Source organism: Mytilus edulis, chromosome 13 (assembly GCF_963676685.1).
Source record: "Mytilus edulis chromosome 13, xbMytEdul2.2, whole genome shotgun sequence".
Lineage (NCBI taxonomy): Eukaryota > Metazoa > Mollusca > Bivalvia > Mytilida > Mytilidae > Mytilus > Mytilus edulis.
Genome location: NC_092356.1, coordinates 13,015,371 through 13,034,680, shown reverse-complemented (window position 1 = coordinate 13,034,680; position 19,310 = coordinate 13,015,371). Strand labels below are relative to the sequence as shown.

The 19,310-nt window shown below is 33.4% G+C and overlaps 1 protein-coding gene across 1 annotated transcript in view; it reads right to left on the bottom strand.

Moving 5' to 3' along the window:
* Window positions 1-18,759, bottom strand: part of LOC139500703 (uncharacterized) — a 35,288-nt gene extending 16,529 nt beyond the window's left edge. Inside the window, exons 1-2 of the mRNA XM_071289529.1 lie at window positions 17,968-18,759; window positions 15,519-15,710 (exon numbers count right to left, since the gene is read on the bottom strand). Of these exons, the coding sequence (XP_071145630.1) occupies window positions 15,519-15,710; window positions 17,968-18,298 (523 nt within the window). The 5' untranslated portion in view covers window positions 18,299-18,759. The remainder of the gene's footprint in view (window positions 1-15,518; window positions 15,711-17,967) is intronic.
* Between the last annotated feature and the right edge of the window lie 551 nt (window positions 18,760-19,310).

Genomic DNA, 19,310 nt, shown 5'->3' with positions numbered 1-19,310 from the left:
CTACATATATACATTAGATGTGAGTCATCGGGCGTTCATGAGTAATTCGGTCGAAAATCCTCTGTTCTGATTGGACTTTAGTGATGAGATCCTGCGCCCGGGTGGAAATACCTTAAAGCGTAAAGGGTGTGGGGTCTGCCCAAAACTGGTTCAGCCACAACGCCATGTGTATTTGAAGAAAATAAGTGTTCAATCTATACTGCTTATTATTGCTGTATTAATAATAAAATGACAAAAATTGTAGCCTGTTGCAAGATAAAATTTCTGCCCTTATACAACTAACCAAAGGATGACAAAATTCAACTCATCCTGATTGAGCATTTTTAAAATCTACCTAATGGTGTATTTGTTGTTATGTTCATATATAAGTTGACAGACAATGTATGTGTATCCGTAAATGATTATAGAAATTAGTTTATCTTGAAAATTTCAGTTTGTCATTATTTCATAAAGTGTGTAAACCTGCTTACGATGTTTGTTGATAATACATTTTCAGATATATTCCTTTTTTTTAATTTTGAAAGTTTTTGTTATAATTTCAAGCTACTTATAATACATAACGTATTTGAAGGAAAGACACCATTGTTATTTGTTGAACTTGTGCTTGAGTTAACAAAATTACGATCTAGTCATGCTATTTTAATAAGATCAATTAGACATTTCAATCGTACTTTTAAACGCGGTTTACGTTCAGTTTAAAACCCCAGGTAGTATTTGAGAAATACTATGTCGTGTCATGCTCTATGCTCATTTTGACATGGGTAGAGGGTAGACATTATAATTGTCAATATCTTATTACCGAGCGTTAGCATGGTATTAAATGTTAACAAATATAATGCCTACCAAAGTTAAAATGAGCGCAGGGCATGGCATGATATAATTATTTCCATTCTAAAAGGGTCAGTTTTGAACTTTTGTACTTCGAAGTGGACCTATAATACACGCTCGAAATGTCGCCATTTTGATTTGAAGAACCAAAAACGTTATAGAAAATCGACGGTTTAACAATAAAAAAGAACAGACACATTTACACTTACTTTTGTAATGTTTTTATTTAATTGCCTAGCGAGAAACACCAACAAAAATGTCCGTTTTGATCTCCGGCGTTGTTCAAAATTTATCTGACATTGCAATATCAATTGCCACGTCAATCACGTGCAGCCCATGTTTTATTAGAATTTGAACATGGCTTTGTATCCTAAGCTAAAGAAGAACGTCGTATTAGAATACAAAATATTAGATTCAGTAAAATTTATGTCAAGTTATGATACCTATTTCAACATACTTCTTGGCGCAAAATCCTAGATACATTCCTGTCGTATTTTATTTTGTACCGCAAATATTTTACAATGCAACCTCTCTAAATTTTAGAAAAGTTAATATTTTGAGAGACTTCGGAACAAGTAACCTTTACACATATCTCATAAGAAAACCCATATATTTGTGCACAATATATAAGATATAGATTATGAGTTTAAATTGCAATTTTATCTATCAAATCATATCAATAATGATAATGGTGACTTTAAGAATATAATTTTGTCGAGCATAGGTTATTTATTTTAATGAAAATTAATCATAGAGGCAAACAAGTATGAATACATACTTTTGGGCGCAAAACCCTAGATACATTCCTGTCGTATTTTATTTTGTACCACAAATATTTTACAATGCAACCTCTCTCAATTTAAGCAAAGTTAATATTTTGAGAGACTTCGGAACAAGTAACCTTTACACATGTCACATATGAAAACCCATATATTTGTGCACAATATATGAGATATAGATTATGAGTTTAAATTGCAATTTATCTATAAAATCATATCAATAATGATAATGGTGACTTTAAGAATATAATTTTGTCGAGCATAGGTTATTTTACTTTAATGAAAATTAATCATAAGAGGCAAACAAGTATGAATACGTCACAAATCAAGGGATAACATGCGTAGTATTACATACATGGTAAATTAATCACTTTTGATTTCGTGGACTCGTGTTCAGAAATACTTTTTAAAGTGAATTCTCCGATTAGAAAAGTGCCACATTCATTTAAAGGGGCATAAGCTGTCAAAAGCATGTTCCCCGATTTGACTCATATTCTCATATTTGATTTATAACCATGTTAAATATTTATCAAAATTATAAAAAGTCTTGAATAAACAATTTACCTAGCATGGGCTCGATAATATGTAGCTCCATTTCGTGTGAATTTAAGTCTTGAAGTCATCTTATTAACTATCGAGTTGACTTACTAATACTGCCGATGGTCATATAAGCGACAAAAACATAAATATAGATATAAATAGAAAGCGAAAGCGAAATTCGTGCAATTGGATTTTTCTAGGCACCTATCTCTAGCTAAGGGATTAAATTGAAGTCACATGAATACAGATTCAATGAGGTCGAATTATTCACTTCCATGAGAATAATTCATCATCAATGTTTCTTAGCTTAAGTTGCCAATAATTGACCCATACTGGCTGCTGAAAGCGAATTATTATTTCATTATTTCACTTTCATTAATGATTGAAGAAAATAAAATCATACTTTAGGTTTTTTTTTATATATCTCGTAGCTAGTGCCTCTAAAGGTCCATGTGCCTAATTTGAGGTTCTTACATTATATGATGGTAGTAGGGATCCTCCATTTATCATTTCTATTTTTTTTAATCATTTTCTCTATTCTATATTTGCTTTACCCTAATTCTTTATTCTTTATATTTCAGGACCTCATTATTATTTGTTCTTCATATGTCTGCAACCCATTATATTCTCTATTCTTTATATATCAGAATCCCAAAATCCAATACAATTTATTTCTTGACTACTTTGTTTAACCCGTTATTTCGCAAAGGTTTGCGTTATAACGCTAAAGGTTTGTAAAACGCAAACATAAAAAGAAATATAAAACAAATGTTGTGGAGCTAGTACAGTAAATACGCTTCCGTTTATTCGTGTAACCACTTAACTCATTTGTTAAAGAGATCAGTTCATTTCAATTAAACAATCACACAAATCTAACTAAAATTCAATTAAGCTTATATCGCTAACAGTTTACCCCGACTGTCAGAGTTTTGATAAAGTCATTTATTGTGATAGAGAATCGATTTAAAAGTAAAGACAGAAGAATAATTTGATGATATTCAATTAACACAGAGTGATAATCATTTACAGAAATATACATTTCCTGAAACAAGGCGCTCGGTTTTTATTTGCATAGCACCATTTGTAATCGCGTTCACTAAAGTTTATGATCAATGTATTAAGTAAACGAGTATTGGAATTAAAGCACTTCTATTAAGTGGACGAAAAAAAGTCCTCATTTAACTACGTCAAAGCTTAAGACTAAGCTACCTTACCCCCCTTTTTTCCCCGAAAACATAACAGCTGCTCTAGTAGGTAGACATTTCTTGCAATAAAAAGCCAGTTTGACTTGTTAAGGTTATGTTTTCACTGAATAACAACAAAAATATGAAGCTACAAATATAGGAAAGTTAAAAATGCGAATAGAAGCAAATACACCAACCCAGTTTTAATCATAAGAGACTTTCAAGGTTAGGCAAGTCGGGACACCCCACGTGGTACAGAATGAATGATTAAATGCCTGTTCCTTGAGTTCCATATATACCTAGGGTACAGCAGAATAACATCAAGGATTTGTTAGGTAGAAATATACTGACAGAATGCAACATTTATCACTACAACTATGTTACGTAAGACAATCATATATAATTTAACACACATATTTTATATGTGTAGCTTTCGATTAAGTGTAGAGTGTATTTGTTCTATTGCCGTACTGTTAGACTATTAGTATTGTCTTACGTTAAGCGTTGGTTTCAGTGCTCTCAAAAGTAAACATCCGTTGTTGATTCTTGTCAACCATATTTTTTTAATGCGTTTAATGATTCGGCAGTTGTTTTTTGTCATCCCAGTGATTTGTTTACTCTGGGTTAATTAGTTTTTTCGACAGGTTACCTACTATGTGGTAAAACATCTTGCATAAGTACTCGGAGAACTACGAGCAACTTATAGAAGTTAAATCAAATATTTAAACAGTGCAATTTTGGGTGAAAATCTACTGCTTTCAGATGATTTAGTCATGTATATAGGTGGTCGTGTGGTCTAGCGGGACGGCTGCAGTGGTGTCACGATATCACAGTAGCATGGGTTCGAATCCCGGTTACAGATCTAACATTGTTGGGTTGATTTTTAGACGAGTTGTATATACATTATGTACACAGCCATGTATCACCTGATGGCGATCCGATGGATACATCTGTTGTAGAGTTGTCACTGACTCAGACGTACTTATTAATATAATTATTTTCTGTGACTGTATATTACATTAATTTGTAGGATCCTTTACTATAGATAATTTAGCTGATCTGTAACAATAACATCTTCATGCCTTTTATATCATGTACTGTAGTACGCCGCTAGATTAAAACTGACGAGGAAAGGTAACACACGGCCAGCGAAAGCTCTTTTTTTTTTGAGAGCCCAGGTGGTCGTGTGGTCTAGCGGGACGACTGCAGTGCAGGTAGCATGGATATCACAGTAGCATGGGTTCGAATCCCGGCGAGGGAAGAACCAAAAATTTGCGAAAGCAAATTTACAGATCTAACATTGTTGGGTTGATGTTTAGACGAGTTATATATATATATATATATATATATATATATATATACAACTCGTCTAAACATCAACCCAACAATGTTAGATCTGTAAATTTGCTTTCGCAAATTTTTGGTTCTTCCCTCGCCGGGATTCGAACCCATGCTACTGTGATATCGTGACACCAAATCGCCTGCACTGCAGCCGTCCCGCTAGACCACACGACCACCTGGGCTCTCAAAAAAAGAGCTTTCGGTGGGCATGTGTTACCTTTCCACGTCAGTTTTAATCTAGCGGCGTACTACAGTACATGATATATAAGGCATGAAGATGTTATTGTTACAGATCAGCTAAATTATCTATAGTAAAGGATCCTACAAATTAATGTAAGATACAGTCACAGAAAATAATTATATTCATAAGTACGTCTGAGTCAGTGACAACCCTACAACAGATGTATCCATCGGATCGCCATCAATGATGGTGATACATGGCTGTGTACATAATGTATATACAACTCGTCTAAACATCAACCCAACAATGTTAGATCTGTAAATTTGCTTTCGCAAATTTTTGGTTCTTCCCTCGCCGGGATTCGAACCCATGCTACTGTGATATCGTGACACCAAATCGCCTGCACTGCAGCCGTCCCGCTAGACCACACGACCACCTGGGCTCTCAAAAAAAGAGCTTTCGGTGGGCATGTGTTACCTTTCCACGTCAGTTTTAATCTAGCGGCGTACTACAGTACATGATATATAAGGCATGAAGATGTTATTGTTACAGATCAGCTAAATTATCTATAGTAAAGGATCCTACAAATTAATGTAAGATACAGTCACAGAAAATAATTATATTCATAAGTACGTCTGAGTCAGTGACAACCCTACAACAGATGTATCCATCGGATCGCCATCAATGATGGTGATACATGGCTGTGTACATAATGTATATACAACTCGTCTAAACATCAACCCAACAATGTTAGATCTGTAAATTTGCTTTCGCAAATTTTTGGTTCTTCCCTCGCCGGGATTCGAACCCATGCTACTGTGATATCGTGACACCAAATCGCCTGCACTGCAGCCGTCCCGCTAGACCACACGACCACCTGGGCTCTCAAAAAAAGAGCTTTCGGTGGGCATGTGTTACCTTTCCACGTCAGTTTTAATCTAGCGGCGTACTACAGTACATGATATATAAGGCATGAAGATGTTATTGTTACAGATCAGCTAAATTATCTATAGTAAAGGATCCTACAAATTAATGTAAGATACAGTCACAGAAAATAATTATATTCATAAGTACGTCTGAGTCAGTGACAACCCTACAACAGATGTATCCATCGGATCGCCATCAATGATGGTGATACATGGCTGTGTACATAATGTATATACAACTCGTCTAAACATCAACCCAACAATGTTAGATCTGTAAATTTGCTTTCGCAAATTTTTGGTTCTTCCCTCGCCGGGATTCGAACCCATGCTACTGTGATATCGTGACACCAAATCGCCTGCACTGCAGCCGTCCCGCTAGACCACACGACCACCTGGGCTCTCAAAAAAAGAGCTTTCGGTGGGCATGTGTTACCTTTCCACGTCAGTTTTAATCTAGCGGCGTACTACAGTACATGATATATAAGGCATGAAGATGTTATTGTTACAGATCAGCTAAATTATCTATAGTAAAGGATCCTACAAATTAATGTAAGATACAGTCACAGAAAATAATTATATTCATAAGTACGTCTGAGTCAGTGACCACCCTACAACAGATGTATCCATCGGATCGCCATCAATGATGGTGATACATGGCTGTGTACATAATGTATATACAACTCGTCTAAACATCAACCCAACAATGTTAGATCTGTAAATTTGCTTTCGCAAATTTTTGGTTCTTCCCTCGCCGGGATTCGAACCCATGCTACTGTGATATCGTGACACCAAATCGCCTGCACTGCAGCCGTCCCGCTAGACCACACGACCACCTGGGCTCTCAAAAAAAGAGCTTTCGGTGGGCATGTGTTACCTTTCCACGTCAGTTTTAATCTAGCGGCGTACTACAGTACATGATATATAAGGCATGAAGATGTTATTGTTACAGATCAGCTAAATTATCTATAGTAAAGGATCCTACAAATTAATGTAAGATACAGTCACAGAAAATAATTATATTCATAAGTACGTCTGAGTCAGTGACAACCCTACAACAGATGTATCCATCGGATCGCCATCAATGATGGTGATACATGGCTATATATATATAGAAAGCATAAAAAACTAAACTTCCCTCAAAATTGTACAAATTCAAATCTTGAATTTACTTATTTATGTTGCTTTTGCTTGACCGAGTACCAGACTGTCCAACCATAAAGAAGGTCACATGTCGATAATATATAATACTATAGTCAAAAGTCGGTGATATGAAAATGTTGAAAAAGCGAAATAAATGATGAAATGATGACCCCGATGTTGCTGTTTGAGCACTTTTAAAAGTAAACAACCTTCAAATTTTTAATTTGCCTGTCCAAATCCAGGATGATGAGTGTAAATCAGTTGTTGAGGTTAGACTGTTAACCATATTTAGTTTGTTGATTGGACCAGCTTCAAATCTTTGCTGAACAAATGACGTAACGATTTCCTAGATGTTGTAGTTTGCATTTTTACATTTGGCCTTTGATCATGCTGATGAATACTTGTCTATGCAATCACATCTCTATAATGGTTTTAATCAATGTAATTTATTTTAACATAATGAAGTAATTATTGTAATTTTGTTGTAACTGTTTTTAATTATACTATGTACACAATTCAAATTTACAATTTATGCCAGGGATCATTTGAAAGTTTAGGTGTATTGCATGCGGCATGTAAATAAAACTATAGCCCTGTTTCCAGGTACAAAATTACAAATTACTTTGACCAATTTACACGTTTGAAGGCGATATTATCTTATCGGAATATGATAGTAAATTTGTTAGAGTAATAATACTGCTTCTGAAAATAACATTATATGCTTAAATACGAAATAGCTTAAATTTGCTTCTTCAACTTTCTATTTTAAATTGAATGTTTCTTTGAGATTTTGATTATAGTCAAAAAATGTGTACACTCTCAACGCGTTTACAACCCTATAAAACTAAAAGTAAAAGCTTTTAAGTAACATAACTAAATTTGTGGTGAATAATTAAGATTATTCCGTTTTAATCATTGTCTTTTGTATTTTTTAACGTTGCCATGGAGAGAATATATGTGTAATCCTGTGATAATAATGTTACATTAAAGAGAGCTACCATTTGATTTTTATTGGGAGGGGGAGAGGCTAGGATGAGAAATGTTGTATTGTTTTTTCTTTTATGTATAATCTCTGTCCGGTCATATATTTTTTTTCACTCTATTAGGTCCATCCATTTTCTTTTCTTTTATTCTTTTCGTGATTTTTTTTACATCAATTGTCGTCCTGCATTCTTTTTTTGCCAAGTTGTTCATTCTGCCTTTTTTAACAAAAAAACTTTTGTCCTGCAATTTTTTACATTTCATCCTATCCCCCTCCCCATAAAATTCAAATGGTCGATTGTATCTATATATATCTTGTCTAAGGGTTTGAATTTTTGTCCTACTCCCAATAACATAGATAATATGAAACTGGGAGATGACCTTGATAACTTTGCCAGAAACCTCAGAATCAGAGAATATTTTGGCAACAAGGATAAAGAGGTGGATAATGAGAAAGACTATCAACCGTATTGAATCACATAAGCTCCACGTCAAACAGATTAACAAATTTCAACGTGATAGTGTGCAAATTAACCACTCTTTAATCAGACCCTCTAAAAAATCTAATAAAAAGCCTCGAAATCGTAGATTTCAAAGAAAAATTCGAGTTCCGACCAATCCCAACAACACGGTTGTCAATTTATCCTCAGTCGCTTTCTCTGAGGACGAAACTAAAGTCTTGTCTAAGGGTTTGAATTGTTGCCCTACTCCCAATAACATAGATAATATGAAACTGGGAGATGACCTTGATAACTTTGCCAGAACCCTCAGAATCAAAGAATATTTTGGCAACAAGGATAAAGAGGTGGATAATGAGAAAGACTCAGGCACGTCTGACTCGGAGGAAGAAATCATAATTCCGCATTTTAAAAAGAAGAGTTCATGGATTCCAAAACCTAGTAAATCTGCTACACTGGAAGATGTTATTGACAAAATCAAATCGGATGTTGTTCATCTAGCTAGCAACAAGTACTCGTCATTTTATAACACCTCTCCTGACGAGAAAAAAGCCATACAATCGCTAAGAAACCGAGATGATATTGTGATAAAACCAGCAGACAAGGACAGTGCCGTTGTGATAATGGACAAAGCTAACTACATCGCGGAAGCAGTGCGTCAGCTCTCTGATGAGAGATTTTATAAGAAGCTAGACTATGACCCTACTTCCGAGATTAGCTCCAAAATTATCACTGCGTTACAAACCATGTACAATGACGGTCACATAGATGAGGATACAATTGGTTTTTTAAAACCAGAGAATGCCAAGCCTGGTCGATTGTATCTTCTTCCCAAAATACACAAGGTTAACAACCCTGGTAGACCAATTGTATCCGCAAACGGCCATCCGACTGAGAAAATCTCGGAATTCGTCGATTTTCATTTAAGATCTCTTGTAGAAAATCTTCCTTCCCACATTCAAGACACTACAGATTATCTTCGTAAAATGAAATCCATGAACCCTCTTCCTCCGGAAACCTTCCTTGTCACTTTAGATGTCACCTCATTGTATTCCAACATACCTCATGATGACGGCATACAATCTTGAAAGGAAATATGGGACTCGCGCAACATTTTAGAACCACCTACTGAATGTTAGTCCAGCTGCTTACTCTGGTCCTGAAATGCAACAATTTCACCTTTAATGGTGATCATTATCTTCAAATAAACGCCATCCAGGGGGACAGCGATGGGGACGAAAATGGCACCGTCTTACGCCAATATTTTCATGGGCAAATTAGAAAAAAATTATTGCAGCATCTTTATCCAAACCTTTGTCTTGGTTCCGTTTCATTGATGATGTTGACATGAAATGGATTGAATCCCAACAAAAACTGGATGATTTCATCAGACATGCAAACAACGCCCACCATTCAATTAAATTTACGTATGAAATTTCCGACTCTAAGATATCTTTCTTAGACACAACCACATCTATAAAGGACGGTGGCATATCAACAGACCTCTACTGTAAACCCAAAACAAACATCAGTACCTTTCCCCCCAAAGCTGTCACCCCAAACACTGTTCAAAAAGTATCCCGTACAGTCAAGCTCTCAGAGTTTAGTCAAGCGGATTTGCTCCTCTGCGGAGGCTGTCACGAAACGGTTACAGAAACTTCGCAGATTTTTGACAAAACGAGGTTATAAGAAATTGGACATAGATAAGGGGTTTGCGCGCGCTAATAATAACAGCCGCAATGACCTCTTACAGTACAAACGGAAGAGGCGCAGCAAAACATACAATCCAGCCTTTACTAACCTATCACGTTTGATCCGTGCCAATTGGCAATCTATTGACAAACACCCTAAATTATCCAAGATCTTTCCCAATCCTCCTGTCTTAGCTTTTCGGAGGCCAGCAAGTCTGAATGACCTTTTTGTTAGAGCTGACGTCTCCTCAAATAAAAGCTGATCAATTGCAGGATAGTAACAGACGTTGTCTGACTTGTCAACAAATACTAAATACTCAAACATTTACTTGCCACTCGACTGGGTCTGCGTACACTATATTTTGCAATGTAACTTGCAAAACCCAGAATGTTGTATACCTCCTTCAGTGTCGATGTGGCATTTAGTATGTTGGCGAGACAGAGCAGCCATTCAACAAACGCATGAATGGTCATCGAAGTGACTACACTTGCAAGCCCGACCTACCCGTAAGTCGTCATTTGAGATCACCTGGGCACACACAAGCTGATCTCAAAAATCTTACCATCACAATCATAGACCACAACGACGGTTGGTCGAAGATCGACAGAGTCGCTCGGGAAAGATTTTGGATAAGAAAGTTACGGACAGTTTCCCCAGAGGGCATAAATTAAAAAACATAGAATGAGTCCCTCATTTTCCTATCATCACTTGTTTCCAGTAACTCCGGCTTTATTACTGGCTTTACAGTTCGATTTTTTTTTTAAATACCAGTTTCAATTACAGGGCTCCATTCATTCGGGATGGATGTATAAGTATGTAGCCACGTTCAATTATTTTACCTCATTAGATAAAACTTATTTTTCTAATCATTATTAGACTGCTATTTGTTTGGGAGGCTTAAATATGTAGTTTCTGTTGCAATTGCCCTACCGTTGTCAAATTTGAAATATTATACCAACTTGGGATCGGTTAGGACATTTTTGATTTTTTTGTTTGAGGACTGCCCTCAATGCAGTTATAACATCTAAACTGTCACAACCTTTGGAAACTTAGAGTTGAGCCAGTTCACATCGAAAATAACTTTTTCCATTTGGCATATCTTTGTAATCTTTGCGCCGTGTTTGGAAATTTTAAAATTGTATCGGCGTCTGTGGTGTTCGCTTGAATTGAATAAATTTCAAGATTTAGAAAAAGTTTCTCAGTTTGAATATATTTACATGATTCATTTGACACCGTGCTATTATTGAAGAAGGATATCTGTTATCCGAAATATCTAATATTTGTTCATTTTATAGCTATTTAATGGTGATGTTGTACCCTTTTTGACTTGTTATATATTATATATATAGTCTAAATTGAAAACTACGTTCAAACCTATGATTGCGTTGGATAAAAACCGCATTTTTTATATGTGAGCATGTAAAACAAATTTCGTTGTAGAAGGGTCTAAATACAGCACAAACAACATTTTCAAAATAACCAAAAAGTGAAAAAGAATATTTAAACAAAACGCATTTGACTAACAGGTCTATGTCTGTAATCATTTTCGAAACAGCTGCTTTTTCGTTGTCTTGAATTTTTTTTCATTTTTTTTCAAAATTACTTGGAATTGACATTGATGAAATATTAAGCTGGGAAGATCATGTTGATCAAATATATATAAGTTTATCTAGCATGTCACTTTTATATAAAATTAAAGTATATTTGCCTAGACACACAAGACAACTATTTCATATTGCAGATATTCTACCATATATAGACTATTGTAGTTCCGTTTAAAGAAATTTATTACAAAAAGATTCAGATAAAATCATAAAATTACAAAAAAAAAGTAGCAAGAATTATACTGGAATGCGATATTTCTTTACCATTTAATTTTATGTTTTCATCTTTAAAATGGCTATCTTTTAACAAAAGAATAAAATACCAGCAATCAATTCTCATGTATAAATTGCAAATGGACTAACACCTGATTATTAATACTTAGCAATGCTAAATATTAATGATTTGCAACACCACAACTTACGATCTGTCTCTAATAATGATCTATTTGTTCCAAGACCAAATACATTTTTTCATCTATTCATTATTCTTCTACCAAGGTATGGAATAATTTACCACTCAAAATCACAAATTGTCGAAATGTTGAATTATTCAAGAAACATTGTTTTAATCATGTTCTTAAAAATTATATGCAAGTCGAATAATTTGTTTTCTATCTTTTGTTGTGGGAATATAAAAAACAAATAATCAAAACATTATCAAATATTTTAATTTATTGCCATTTGAATGTTTGAATGATTGAATTGTGTATATACTAGTAATATATATTGTATTTTAATATTAACTGTTCACATGTATTTTGTTTGAGGGTCTCAATGACAATTAGACTTACCCTCTTAAAATCAAGAATTTATTATTATTATTATTATAATTATTATTATTAATAATATTAGTATTATTATTATCATCAGATCATTATATCATTTCTTAATGTATTAACAATTTTGGTTCACTTTTTCATTTGTATTTGGGATTCAACTTTTTGTCATTAAATGGTACATTTATTAAGAATTGAATGCTCTTTTTTGTAAATTTATTGGGGTGTAAAAGCGTTGACCAAAGTACATTTTGTATGAAGCGCGGAAGCGCTTTATACTTAAAATGTGCGCACGGTCAACGCTTTTACAACCCTATAAAGTTACAAAAAAAGCATTCAATACTTATAATTACATTTTTACCTATAGGATCATGAAAACACGCCTTTTATCAAGTTTTTATTTCATTTACCTGTGCACTTTATTGTGGGACCTCGTGTCATCATGAATGAGAAGTTTTAATGAGTGATACAACTGCTTAAGGAATAACACTTGATGTGCCGTTAGCCAATCAGAATAACGTATTGTAATGAAACATACATCTAATGTAATTATTTAGCTTTAAACCCCTTTTCACAGATAAAATCAATTGTTATGTTTGATATTGTTGACCAACTTTTTAATCAAAATAAAACGAAGTTCTTGCGAATAAATAATAAATATGATCGACATGCAATTTTTACATTTGTTCCATAAGAATGCCTTTAAACGTCCTTTTACGGTGATCTTAATTTACTCAATATGGTTTTTCGTATTTAAAAATGCATGACTAATTTTTAATTACATGTAAGTCTAACTCTGAAATAGTATTTTCAGCAGTGTGTTACATAAATGAAATAATGTATTTCATACTTAATACTCGATATTGATGGTTATCAATCGCATGTTTTGTAATCTCTAAAAACAAATATAAAAATATAAATGAGCTGACAATAAAACGTTTGTGCTGATATTGTTTTTTTTGTTTTGTTTTTATAGATTTCTATAAAGTTGGAACAGTATAATTTCTATTGAATAATGCAAATATCATGGTAATGGCAAATTCAATACGTTCCCCAACATAAAATGAACCTTTGATTTGTGTCGACCTTTTTAATGCAAAGACAGGCAACTGAATAGAAGATTAGAGTCGAAAAATTGGAAATAAGGATAGGCGATACAACTAGTCGTCAGCATGAATCTTCAACAATATCATTTTTTTTAGTAAAAAATCACAATACAGGGGCAATAACTCTATGACAGAGTTTTAAATGACAATTTGAATAAATAAACAACAGGTGCATATCAACATTCTTGACAATTCTGTCCTCATCCGATTTTCTCTATTCCTAGCACAAAGTGATGAGAAAAGCTCATTTGGCCTTTCAGCTAATAAAAAGCAGAAAGAATAAGATGAATACAAAACAAGCGTGGACAGGTGAAATTAAAAGCCATTATCAAAATTCTCGTATAGCCATCAACGCAATATCATCAATGGCTTTTCTCACACTATCGTATTTTCATTTACACTGCACATCGAAATCTGAGTCATAAACCTGTTTTACGGTATATATTTTAGATATTTAAAATCATAATGAACATGTTTCAAGTTCACATAGCTAATACTAAAATTTCAACATGAATTATAACGGACGCATGGATATTCAGTGCGGAAAATCTAATGCCTTTACTGTCGTTGGTGGGGCTTCATAATTATACTTTCTCGTCTTTAAATGCAAATTCATAACTGTTCTAGCAAGTTTTGCTCAATCTTTGTCGTAATGGCATGTATACAATCATTTCTGTACATGCATCAACTTTTCAAAAGATGAAGGCATATATATTATCATTTAAAAGGGTTCACAAGAAGTTTAATAGTACAGTATATGAATTGTTATTGTTAAATGCCAAGTCTGACCTTTTACTTTATAAAGTCACAAAATACCACTAATGCTTATGATCTTAAAAAATAGGAAGTTGATGCTGTTTTGAAGACTGGATTGTTAATATAAAATATATCGTTTATTGCTTTTATTGTTTTCTTCTTTCTGTCTTTATAAAAGGATATTCAAATGACAAAATGAAAAAAAAATTTTGATCTTATCCACAGGAAGTTCGATTAGGTTCTTTAATGTTGACACGTGATTAAGGCGGCATATAGCATACGTAATGGAGGGGTTCTTTCGGATTTCTATAAAAACAATTGTATACAATTAGAACTCGTTGAACTGTTTAGTAAATATCAAATAAGCATTCATAATTTATAAGATATAATTACAATTAAAACGTGAGGATATATTTCTGAAACTGTACAAGTAAAAAGTTGCCTTAAAGTACATTTTGGTATACTTTAGATTATCAGGAATTCCGTCTACATAATTTGTTTTTAAATGGAATGTTATTAATTTGATAAAATTTCTGTTTCAATATGATAATGTAAGCGGTCTTTATAATTTTGTTCAGCTAAAATGCAGTTAATTTCTTGGTCGATTGAAAAAAAAGTATTAAATTACACAAAAGCCTTACATCGTAACGTCACATAGTGTGACGCAGTTAAATCGCTGAAATGAAAAAAAAATCTTTATCAGCAATTCTTAAACCAAAAAAATCAATCGCTTATAAATAGCTGACTGAATAAGGAGGTATATGACAAAATAGAATAATTGGTCAACATTATGCAAGGGCGTTCGAACCTTAATGTCTTATATATTTCTATCAAAGGAGAATCTAGGAAAACATTGTTATATACATTATGGTAGTTTTCAAAAACTGACTATCGAGCTGATGATATTCTCACTTAATCCTACATATGTATCTTACACAAAACTGTGAGCGTAATTTGTATTTGAAGCAATTCACACACATGACCACTAACATCTTTTATTTTACACAGCTCGGTGTTTTTGTATTTACTGATTCTTGATTTAGACGTATTCGATGCATTATATTTACTGAAAACAATCAATTAAATCAATTTTCGAAATACATTTAATGTGATTTATATCATATCTATTTACTAAAACATGATAAAGTCAAATATATGTATGTATTGGGGAAGACGTTACTAAGTTGAAAACTTGTATCTACTCCGTTTAAACTAATTTAACTTACTTAATAGACGTTCCATCTCTAATTGTTTCAGTCGCCGATCAATCTTGATAAGGTATCCCTTTATGTTAGCACAATACTGTTTAGCTTGAGGATTGGTGTACCGTACTCCGACGTATTTATAACACAAACATATATCTGCCAAAAATGTATAACCAGGACTAGTCGGACAGGCTAAACCGTTTATTCTGCAATCTGAAAATTGAAGAATCATTTTTAAGTTACAAAGGATACACAAACAGTATACACATATCTTTCAGGTGCAGACACATTTTTTAATGCAAAGAAAGATAAAGACTTAATTAGAATAACCACAGATTTGTACTTGCATAAGTAACACGACGGTTTCCACATTTTGAACAGGTTCTTTTAACACTTCTGGAACACATGGGATAACCCCTTTGTTTTCGTGAGATTTGTATTTCACATTTTATTTTTCTATAAACTGTTTTTTTCTGAACTATTGTATGTCTTTTAATTTTATTACTTGTTTTGTCTTGGAGTTGTGGGGTTGTCTTCGGTACTTTCTACTTTTATTTCATATATGACTAGTATGTATTTGATGAAAATTTCAGGGATTGAATTTTCGGCTCGTCCTTGACACCATTTGCGAGTATGGTCTTGAGGAAACGATGTTAGTCCGTCGAAAGGGGACGATAAATGTCTGACCCGTGTTAAGAGAGAGCCATATCTCTTGCACGTAAAAGATACCCTTGTAGATTTCGAAAAAGAATACGCTAATGCCGCTACAAGGCAGCACTCGCACCCGCAAAATTGAAAGGGATTAATATAAGTTGCAAAACTTGTTTCCCAATCCACTCGAAATATATTGTTTAAGCTTAACTATGTATTTGATCAAATATTAAAGCCTACAATACAGCAATGTATGAATTTGATTTTTTAAACGCCTGTAACCTGTTTGTCTAATTTGTTTTGTTTTGAGGATAAACTGTATGAAAAGGAAATTAATGTATTTGTTTAAATTTTACTTTTATTGTTTTTAACTTAACTTTGAATGGGATTTTGACAGCTCCTTTATTATGGGATTTTAGTTGTTGAATAATATGTTTTTGTGGACTTTTCCTCGTTTATTTTGCCTTATTTTTGGTTTTTTACAATATCTGTTTTAAAAAATGGGGATTGGAAATGGGGAATGTGTCAAAGAGACAACGACCCGACCACAGAGCAGACAACAAAGGGTCTCCAATGAAGCAAGAAACTCCCGCATACTTTACTGTTATTCTCTTTTACTATAGTTTGTTTGAGATTTCATCAAGACTTTTTTATGGGATCTTAGTTGTTTCATAAATTGATTTTGTACAAAACTTGAGATCTTCTGAGGAACTTTTACAGTTCAATATTTAGTACGGATTGCATTGATTGGAGAATGTTGTAAATTGACCTTCAGATGTTCACGTCTTCATAGTCTCTGGTAGATATTTTTCATGTTGGCAATCATGCTAATTCTTCTAATTTTATAATTTCCATAATGCCTGACCTTTTAGATTTAAATATTTGGTTGGCAAGGTTCTTGGATTTTTTTTAATGGTAAAAATTAGGAATCTAAGCTTAAAAACACTCAAACATTATGATAAATTCTTGTTGTTCGGTTTTTTTTCGGGGGGGGGGGCATTTCTGTTTAGGAGGGACATACATTTTAAGTTTCTGAAGAACTAATAATAATTGAAATATACAAAAAAAAAGATAATAAAGCAGATGAATATAATTGTGTGAGAAAAAAAGAAATTGAGAATAAGCCAAAAAAAGGAGTTAAAACATACTTATTCACAATGAAGCCTCTGCATAACCAAAACGTCTATCTATTGAAGGGTTTACTTTGACGTTTTGTGGTATTTTTGTAATCCAAATACTTTACAGGTGATATACTAGATCAAATTCCGACTCACAATATGTGTACTGTTATTTAGATACAACCATACTCAATCGACTCACTAGTACCGAATATGCAGTGGAGAAGCGATAAATACTTAGTTACAGTACAGGGCCCGTATGCATAAAGCTAATTCAATTAACATGTGTTCCAAATGGAAGTATTTTTCAACATGCCATACGATAAATTACTATTCCGATTAGATATCTTAACTTAACGTTTGATGCATACGGGCCCTGACCTGCACCAAACTCGAGGCCAACAATATAAAAGACTCTTGCAATGATAAAAGATATCAATGCATTTATCATTTTAAATATTTCAAACGACATAATAAAAGGAGATAGTTGTTTTAGTGCTGTTAATAGAAAAAAATCTTAACCTGTTTTTTTTTCTTTTGAATAAGTAATAACCGTTGAAGAGTCTTTTTCTCAAGTGTGAAATTTAACAAAAGTAAGATACTATTTTTGTTCTCGAATGAGAAATAACAATTAAGAGTCTTTTTTCTCAAGCGGAAAACTAATACAAGTAAGATACAATTTTATTTATTCAAGTTTTTACCTCTTACAACAGTGTAATATTTCCAACCCATTTCTGGAACTCCATCACCGGGATCAGTAAAGTCCACTTCAAAATGCCTACATTCGCGTGATACGAAATTGTAGAAAAAAGACATACACCTGACATTATCCAGGCACGATTGTAAACATTGTATGTCTCCCTGTTCGAGCTGAATATGTATTGGCGCCACGCTGTTAACGATAATGTTACCAAAATTTGCATTTGCCTTGGCGCTGGCGTATGTCAGTCGTTTTCCATTGCTTGTAACAATGATGGTTACAATGAAGAATAAAACATGGACGAACAATGAGAAATAACTGATCATTTTCATTTATATTTTCAGCTGTATAATTTAACTTAATTCCCAATATTTTGTTAAAAATTGTTTACTTCAATTGTAACTTTGAAAGGAAGAAAATATCATGATGCCCTTTTCTTCGTAAAATACGAAATATACAACTTCCGTCTGATCGAACTTGGCTGATAATTGTTTTGAAATTGATACGTCTTCCAAATAGTCATTTACTATACTTTTAAGTTTATTTTACTTTACTTATAATTTTTTATAGAGAGAACGCATATCAAGATTCATTTTTCATCGTGTATATACGAATTTAAAGTCTCCCGTCTGATCGGACTTGCTCCCTATTGGAATACCGCGCACAGCAAAAATAATCTTACTTCCGTATTGTTCGTTTTTCTTCGTGTATTTACGTGACTTTACAACAAAGCTCTCCGACTCAATATGGTAAATTCCAGACATACGATCGCTTGATATCAAATTCTGCAATTGATATTAAAATTAACACATGGATGCAAAGTTGAAAGCTATGTTTTCCAATTGCGGTATTGATTCATATATTTTAATTTACTGTTCAAATCATGATGGGTTGAATTTTAACTATTGATAAAACGTTAATGGTTTTATGTTACAACATTTATCATAGATTATTCATGGTCGACGGTAGGTGTCACAGGAAATTATTGTTTGTAAGGTGTTGTGATGCAAATGCAAATGTTCTGGTTATTAGCAAAATTAAATTTAGCAGAACATGATAAATTCTTTAAGTTTCATGAAGTTGTGGGGTCGAATTCCTACACAGACAGGCGGATTGTAAATAACAAAGGCTCTTATAAAAGATGTGTAAGAATTTACGCAGGATTAAAGTCATTCAAAGCAACATTTGTAACTTTGATGAAGCAGGTTTGACGGTAAATGTATGTCTCTACTCTATATTTAATTAATATTTTATATTCCTCAATTCTCAGATCATATTACAACCTACCGAGGTAGAATGCGGTCAACTCATATTTTTCTCTCCTCATGTACTTTAGGAAAAGCT